This window comes from Austrofundulus limnaeus, unplaced genomic scaffold, assembly GCF_001266775.1.
Source record: "Austrofundulus limnaeus strain Quisiro unplaced genomic scaffold, Austrofundulus_limnaeus-1.0 Scaffold71, whole genome shotgun sequence".
Lineage (NCBI taxonomy): Eukaryota > Metazoa > Chordata > Actinopteri > Cyprinodontiformes > Rivulidae > Austrofundulus > Austrofundulus limnaeus.
Window position 1 is genome coordinate 1,151,686 of NW_013952473.1, and position 8,420 is coordinate 1,160,105.

At 39.2% G+C, this 8,420-nt stretch overlaps 1 protein-coding gene across 1 annotated transcript in view; it reads left to right on the forward strand.

Annotated features, from left to right (window-relative positions):
- The window catches only part of LOC106519093 (protein kinase C-binding protein NELL1), a gene marked incomplete in the record, with an annotated part of 155,797 nt that extends 148,459 nt beyond the window's left edge, over window positions 1-7,338 (forward strand). Inside the window, 3 exon segments of the mRNA XM_014010621.1 lie at window positions 2,360-2,536; window positions 2,897-3,121; window positions 5,941-7,338. Of these exon segments, the coding sequence (XP_013866075.1) occupies window positions 2,360-2,536; window positions 2,897-3,121; window positions 5,941-5,991 (453 nt within the window).
- Between the last annotated feature and the right edge of the window lie 1,082 nt (window positions 7,339-8,420).

Consider the following 8,420-nt stretch of genomic DNA (forward strand, 5'->3'; position numbering starts at 1 on the left):
GGAACCTTGGGTGTGCTGGAATCTTTTGCAAGTTATTTTTGTTCTGTTTAACCATGACTGAATCTAACTTTATTTGGAACATAAAGACATCTATAAAACATATAAAACCTTATAAAAACCTTTTCATTGGTCAATTTCAAGTTTAACTTTGCCTCAGAAATAATCATTGCTTCATAAACCTCTGTGTGAGTGTGTGTGGTTTATTTATTTATTTTTAAAGTACCGATTTAAATACCGTTTAGGAACCGGTACCGTTTTGAAAGTATTGATTTAGCACCGGTATCGAATTAAACCCTTTCAATACGCAACCCTACTCCCAATAGATCTGAAACAGGTGACTGTGGAAAGAGATGTTGGGGCTTCCCTGCTCAGTCTGCTACCCCCACRTGACCCAACTCTAAAACAAGTGACAGATAATGGACGATAAATAGAAGTTAATAAATGATAATGCTTTGGTTAATAAAAATGTTTTGTACACAAACACATGCAGGCTAAAACTTTATTGCCCACCTGTTACTTTTAGGCAGGAGACAATATTTGGACATTGTAAAAGACTAAATTTAAGTTCTGCCTGAATATCTTCCTCATTAAACCTACATTTTAATTTTGTGAAATGTTAATAGCCAAATGAGGGGTTGAATAGATAATTACATCAACTCTTAAAAATTCTTGCAGTGTTGGGTCTTTTAAAAAAATGTTTGAAGAAAGTTATTTTAAACAGAAAACAGAAAAGCCCATATGTGCTTTCCTTGTGACAGTGCCAAGAAAACAAACATTTGGCAGAAAGATTCTGTCATCAAAGTTGTCATAAACAAGCACCACTGCTGTTTGGTTAACACAACAGTGTGGCATCTGCATGCAAAATTGGGCTTACTGCTGGCATTAAAATTAGCAGGCTGCTATCGTAAATGTGCTCTACTGGCACATTACAGTTGGCAGTACTTCCTCAGCATGCCGAGGGCCGTAACTCTAAAGACCAAGGCCATCAGAAATAGCACCACATAACTGAGCAGTTACCATAGCAGGACAATATGCATCAATAAAACAGTGGCTCTGCGCTGCCCTTTTAATGACATGCAGAGTGATTTTATGGTTGTCATACATTTTCTAACAGCCTTTTTATGTAACATTTTTACATCTCTATAACAAAATCATCCTGGGGCCAGACAGTGCTGGCTGTGCTCTGTAAAATGGACCATAAAGTTTTCTCCAGGTACAGACAGAGAGCCAGCAACAGTGTCCGGAGAAGGTTAAAATCCGTTGGATTCCGTCAAATGTGGTATTGGCACTAAATGCAGGCACAAATGCCCTCAATGCATATTAAAAGCATCTTTACTCTGACCCTCTTCATCCGTTTACACCAGGTAGCTTAAAAGCAATTCATCCTGAGCCAAGCTGAAGGGTCCCCTGCTGAACATTCACAATGCCACACAAGCAGAAGACCTGGATATTTTAAGGTTAAAATTAAATATTTGTTTGTGCTTATAGTAATTAAACAGTTATCCTTGGGAATACTCTAAAGGAAGTTTTTTTTTTGTTTACTTGTTTAGTATTTTTATACATACAAGTTTAATGAACTCTTTATTAGAATAATTCTCCGCAAAAATATCTTGTTGACATTTTATTAATCTGAATGGATACGTGGCTACAGATTGCTATATGGTGAGTTTCTCAAAAGTTTATAGTTTGTTCTGATTGGTTTAAGGACAAATTGGACCTTCTGGGATATGTAGCATTATATTCACCTAAATAATTGCAGTTCTGATGTTACTTGCAGTGTGGCTGCAGTGGGTGTGTGTTCTACAAATGAACAGGCTCATTGGAAACAGGTGAGCATCATGATTGGGTAAAAAGGGAGCATCCTAGGATGGGGCAAGGTTTATCACTTTGTGAACAACTGCGTGAACAAAACGTCCAAGTGTTCAACTTTTCTCAAAGTACAATGTTGAGGAATTTAGGGATTTCATCATCTGCAGTCCAAAATATCATCAAAAGATTCAGATAACCTGGACAAGTCTCTGCAAGTAAGCAGCAAGGCCGAAAATCAACATTGAATGTCCATGACCTTTGACCCCTAAGGCAGCACTGCATTAAAATCTGAAATAAATAAATACAGTGTATCTATTTGAAGATTAAATATCTTGTCTGTGTAGTGTCTTCAATTGAATATAGATGGAAAAGGATTTGAAAATCACCATATTCTGTTTTTATTTATGTTTTACACAATGTCCCAACTTATATTTACTTTATTTTGCATTGCTGAGTTCCACCCCAACACCCTGGGAGTACAGGAAGTACTTTACTAGGTTATGATTTTAGTTTGTTTGTTTGTTTTACAATTGTGATCTTTGTTTTACAGGATGGGCAGACGTATTGTAGGAGGAGACCCTGTGACTGTGGAGACCCAGAGGAGGATTTGTTCTGCTGTCCTGTCTGTGACAACAGGCCCAGCACACAGTGTCTGGACCAGAGTGGGCGCACGCTTTACCACAGCGGGTCAACTTGGCTGTATGGTTGCCAGCAGTGCCGCTGCATGGTCTGTGCATAGAAACAGTATATGTACTACAAGCACATTCACGTTCACTGCCAGTATAGGCTGTTTGTGTTTTACCAGCAGAAATAAATGCATATGGGAAACTGGATCATTAAATGTGGTTAAACTGCTTGGTTAGAAGAAACTGATTTTATAGAAATCACAGAAACTCTTCAACATGAAGCTTGGAGCTGGAATGTCTGATATGTGTCCCTGATTAGCTGATGAGATAATAACCACTTCACAAAATCAAACTGTCACAACACATCAGCATGTCAGCTGCAACTGAGTCTACATTGATAAACTAACAGGGCACACGCTGTAAAATTTATTATTTTTTTATCCTGCTTTGTGACCCCGCAGGAGGGGGAGGTAGACTGCTGGCCTCTAGTTTGTCCTGCGTTGACGTGCGAGTACACGGCGGTGGCGGAGGGTGAGTGTTGTCCACGTTGCGTCACGGACCCCTGCCTGGCTGACAACCTGTCAGATGACATCCGGCAGACGTGCAAAGACCCCACAGGTGACACTCGCCTCAGCGGGGACACGTGGCACATGCCCAAGTCACCCTGCACTACCTGCAAGTGTAAGGTAAATATAAAGGAGGAGTGGGCAATCGTTTTTCAAACATTTACCCCTGTCAATAAAGTTCTGAATAGTTTATATTAACAGTGATAGTGTATGTTTTAAATGATATTTGGGTTATAACTTTGTACATTTCCAATTAATGTGATTATTGTGGCAAAAAGCCCTGCTGATCTATGTGAAGATAAAAGGCAGTATCTCACTGGACTGTGATTCTTAGAGGTTAGTCACTCAAACTTAACTCAATATTTTTTCAGTCTCACTTATTTCTGGTTGTTCGTAACCAAGTGACCAGTAAGACCTTTGGCCACCTAATTTGTGAGGAGTTTTTGAATATTGCAGCAAAACTGTTTTCTAGGCCATGCACATTGTTTTGTTGCCCTCCTCTGCCCTTATTGGATCCATATTTGCCCGTTTTGTAGGCTACCATTGTTGACAGCAGCCTACAGTGTGTTTTAATCCAGGGTTGCACCGATTGCCGTTTTCTGGCTGATCATCACAGCTTTTTAAAATGTCTGATTAGCCGATATCAACATTTTAAATACCTCACAATGTCGGGCATTATAAGGTCCTAATACACTTTCAGTGTTCCAATTTTCAATTTTATTGAAAGGCACTGAATAATACCCTTGAAACAATACAAACTCATTTTAACAAGTCATTAGGTCGTGCTCACAGCAGAAAAAAAGGGGATAGGGGCTGATTTTCAGACCTTTGTGGAGGTAGACCAGAAGTTGATCTTTTCCGCTGACCTTATCAAACTATCGGCCAATCCCAGATCTCCCAAAATTAAGGAAAAAACTGGCTGATTTATTTGGCACCTCTATTTTAATCTGAAACAAAGGTTGGTGGATTTACAATGTAGACTTGATTTTTGTAATTATTATTTGTGATTGGCGTAGTTTTAAGACCTGGACATGAGGAGAGCTCTCTTCCACACATTGTTGGAGATGCTGGTGACTCAATCAAGGCTGGTCTGAGACATCCACTGACCATTTTGAGGGAAAACTCATCACACAAGTTTTTTGAACATATTCAAAATTTGCATGATAAGCCTTAAAGCCTCTTCAGCTCTCACAAAAAATGGAGAAACCCAGCAAATGTGTGGAAACATTTTGGAAGCTCTTGGCCAAGTAGCCGCCAGCAGTCTGAGCCCAGTGAGATATTACCTAAAGTAATGACTTCTTTACTAGAGAAGGACATCAATATCCCTCTATGTGTGTGGTAATTCAAGACTTTCTGTTCTGTGGACAGCTGAACCACTCAAAGTGCAGATTAATGCAAATGACTCCTTTCCATGACCTTCAGAGTAGCAGAAATTCCAGGTTTTTATCAACCAGAGCCACCAGTTGTTTGAGTTTTGTTTGAATCGATCTAATATGCAGTTTGTCTGACGTGAAGTCAAACATGCATTTTACAACTTCAAGTAACAGTTTTCAGGTTTTGTCGAAAGAAAGAAACTTAATAGCATATGGTGAATTGTGCAAAGATTTGATTCCCCAAATCACAGTGGGAAAAAAAACTACAATAGATAATTTGACAGGTTGTGGTGAACTCCAATTATCCTTTGAGTTTAGAACTCATTATCTCAACTTGATCCTTTTGCCTCCACTTTTGCAACTATTGGTTTTAGCTGTTTTTCAGGAGAAGGGAACAATTAATCACTTGCTGTTCACAAGCAAATTTCTTTAAGCTTTGAAAAAAGAGCAGTTTTCATTAAACCACTGATTTTCAAAAGGCACAGGAGATTGTTTCATATTTACCTACAGATTAATACACAAGTTTTCTTCCCCAAGTCAAACCAGAGGGACAAGGCTTTGATTAAAAATGCAAACAAATTTATCAAATACAGTAATATAAGTGAATCACAGAGGACTGGTTTGAATGTTCTCCTTGTGCTTGCATGGGTTTTCCCCGGGTACTCCGGTTTCCACCACAACACAAAAACATGTAGAACAGGTTGCCTTTAGAACCAGAACTCCATTGAAAAAGAGATCTGCAATGGAATTTGCCTGGATAAAAAATGGTAAAATTAAAAATAACCCACTCTTAATATAAGTGCTCAATATAATGCAAATATGTGAGCACATCTTAACAGATGTTAGGGAAAAAACAGATTTGGCTTTTCTGACACTACACTGATAAAGAAAAACAATAACAATAATTTAAAAATGGTTAAAGATATTTAGATCATTACTTTTCTATTCTGCTTTAGACAAGTTTTAATCTATAGACAATAATTTCAGAAGTATTTTATTCAGGGCATTTTATATAAAAGAAAGGAAATAGGTAAATGTGATCACATACAGTAGATATTAAATAACTTGATAGTGTTGTTCAGTTTCTCTAGTTTATAACGTCTCAGTTCCACATTAAACCACTGGCTGTGCAGCATACAGCATATAATGCAAACTTTAAATATATTCAAACACTATAATAGTTTTATAACTCTAAAGAGCATTTTTGTTTCAAGTGTGATCAAGTTGAACATCACAGACAAAAATGACAGTTTTGGTGTGTGGGTGTGCAGCTGGTGGAGCGTTTATCCTTCAACTGCAGGAAGAAACGTTTGAGTCAGCCTCTGAAATTGATTTTTCTCTGTGAAGCATTAAATGTGACACGTTTAAACACTGTTTATGAATACATTTTGGGTTTCTGAGCAAAAGTATAGCAAGCTATGCTTAAATATATATATTTTTCCCAGTAAACAACCCAATCATTTGAAGCATGTTCTGCATTGAGATAAAAGAGTCAACATGTTTAATATATTTCATCATGCAGTATTTAATGTTCTCTTTCTCGCCCTGTCATGCTCCTGCCTTCAGAACGGGAACGTTTGCTGCTCGGTGGATCTCGACTGCCTTCAGAACAACTAAAACGCTCCTCCTCTCCTCCCATCGCCTCGGGACCCGTCACGCTCTCTCAACCTTCTTTCCGGATTCACAGGACAGACTCGTGCGCACACACACGTGCATGGCATCGTGTGCACAAGAAAAACACACGCTGGACAGACGTGGGGTGTCGGGAGTTGCGCTTTTTTACGCCGCGACTCAGCTCGACAAACAGTGAGCGGGTGTGTGAGTGTGTGTGACTCAGGAGGGGACCTGAGGTCACGGCCACTCTCACCACAGTCACTGCGTTGTGTTTGCGTTCGGTTTTGATTTTCACTCATTGTCTTGAGGTAACTTTTTGTCGTGTCTCAAACCACAAAAAAAAAACAAAAAAAAAAACAGAGACAAACAGCTGGCCACGTGTCGGGTGCGGCATCTGTCCACACTGACTCACCTAAAGAAAAAATCATCACGAACACGTTCATCTAAAATGATTTAGAATGTAAAGAATGTCACTTTAAACGAACATGAGGACTGATCAGTTTAAAAGCTTTAAGTTACCTTTTTTTGGTGATATTTTACCATTTGTCTTTACTCCACATTATTTTATGTCAAGAGTCGGACTGGCATGATTAACAGTGAGCTGTGGACTATACGTTCTTCTTGGATTCTTCAGTCTTCAGCAGCTCCTGATTGAAGTCACAGCTGATGATTTGGATCTTTCTGAGCTCTGCGTATCGTTCCATCATAACCATCAGCATTACTATTATTTTTCTTCCATTGCCACACCTATATATTTTCTTTTTGGCATTGCCCTTTTCATCCTGCATGGCAGCTCCACTGTAGAAACTGCAAATCATGTCAGTAGGAAAGAATAACGAGCGATCATTTCTTCAACTTTTTTTTCAAATACAGTACATCTATAAGTTTATAAGTCTGTGTATGCACTTGGAAAGGTTGTACAGATTGAAGGAATGTTTTATGTTTGTGACCCAGTTGAAGTTGGGTGGACACGTTCAAAGTGTCCACTGGTAGCATTTGGCGAAGGTCCTTAAAATGCCAAACCCTAAATAAATCAGATTCATCACAGAGTGCAGGCTCGGAACTGGGACATCCCTCTCCCAGGCCAGTAACACTTCAGTCTTCAACAATCTCCCTCAGCATCGCTGTTCTCTCTTTGATGAGGATGCCCACCAGATGCTTACAGATACAACAACTCTCTCGTTTTATCAAAAGGAAGCGAAAACAGCGCACAGCCGATCCCTGCAGGTCAGAACAAGCACCAGCCCAAGCTGTTGATTAAACCGCCACAACTCGTGATGACCTGGACTTTCTGCGTCTCCGGGGGCTTTTCTGCTCAGCACCATATGGCTCACAGAATGACAGGGGTGGGTGGAAGAAAAAAAATCTGGAGAGAGTTGGGATAATTAAAGCCATGTCACGCAGCCTTGGATTTGAGTATGCCAGAAGGTCACAGAGTGTTGAATCTGTTTACAGACAGCCAGGCGTAATAAGGCAGAGCAGTCCAGTGCTTCTCCTGCTTCAGTTCACAGCTCTGACACAGCCCCACTCTCCTGCTTTACTTCTTTACACCACACTTCTCTCCAGGATCCACAAGCTTGTCTTAAAAGTGTAAATGTTCTCCCCCAAAGTGTCAGTGTTGTTGTTTCACCATGTCAATTTTCTCCCACAAGACAAAGGAAAAAAGGAAAAGAAGGTTTTTGTTACAAGCACTAAAATGCTTGTTTTGTAGAACTGGCTTTGACCATGAAGCAGTGATTTGATAGCAGCAAAAATCAGATTTACAACATTCTTTATTTAAAAAAATCTCTCTCTTTTTTTTAAAGAGACAAGCTATGTTTCCTTTCAAAGCTGGTTACAAATGTCCTCTTTGGTTTGCTTGAAGCTGCAGCACTTGTACTCCTCCAGAGATAACAATTTGCTTCCTCAGAACAAAAGCAGATTGTATAACTTGAATTAATGTTTCTCCATAAAAAATGAAAGGATGGAATGAACAGCCTGTCTGTTTTCAAGTCAGGGTTTCAGACTAAGATATCATATGCTGGAAATGAAAGCTGCTGTTTCAGTCAGCTCTTTGAAATAACTTTGTGTACAATCTCTTAAATATCTTGCCTGATGTTAGCACTTGGAGTATGTTGTACTACAGTGTACTTTTTACTTTACTTGAGTAATAGTATGATGTATCGCTGCGCTTACTTGAGGAAAATTACGGATTACTCTGCCCATTGTAATTTGTTGGACGGATATTTTTTTATTTCAGCAAAAAGTATGTTGAAGTGTTGTTACTTTTACTTGAGTACATCTTTTGGGTACTCTACCCACCTCTGGTTGTGAATGACTCAGCTACTACCACACCCAAATTTAGTTCAGTATTAGAAAATTTTAATGGGATATAGCCAATTTTGTGGACGCTGATACTGAATAGCTTTGGCAGCCATCTTGAAATTGGTCGG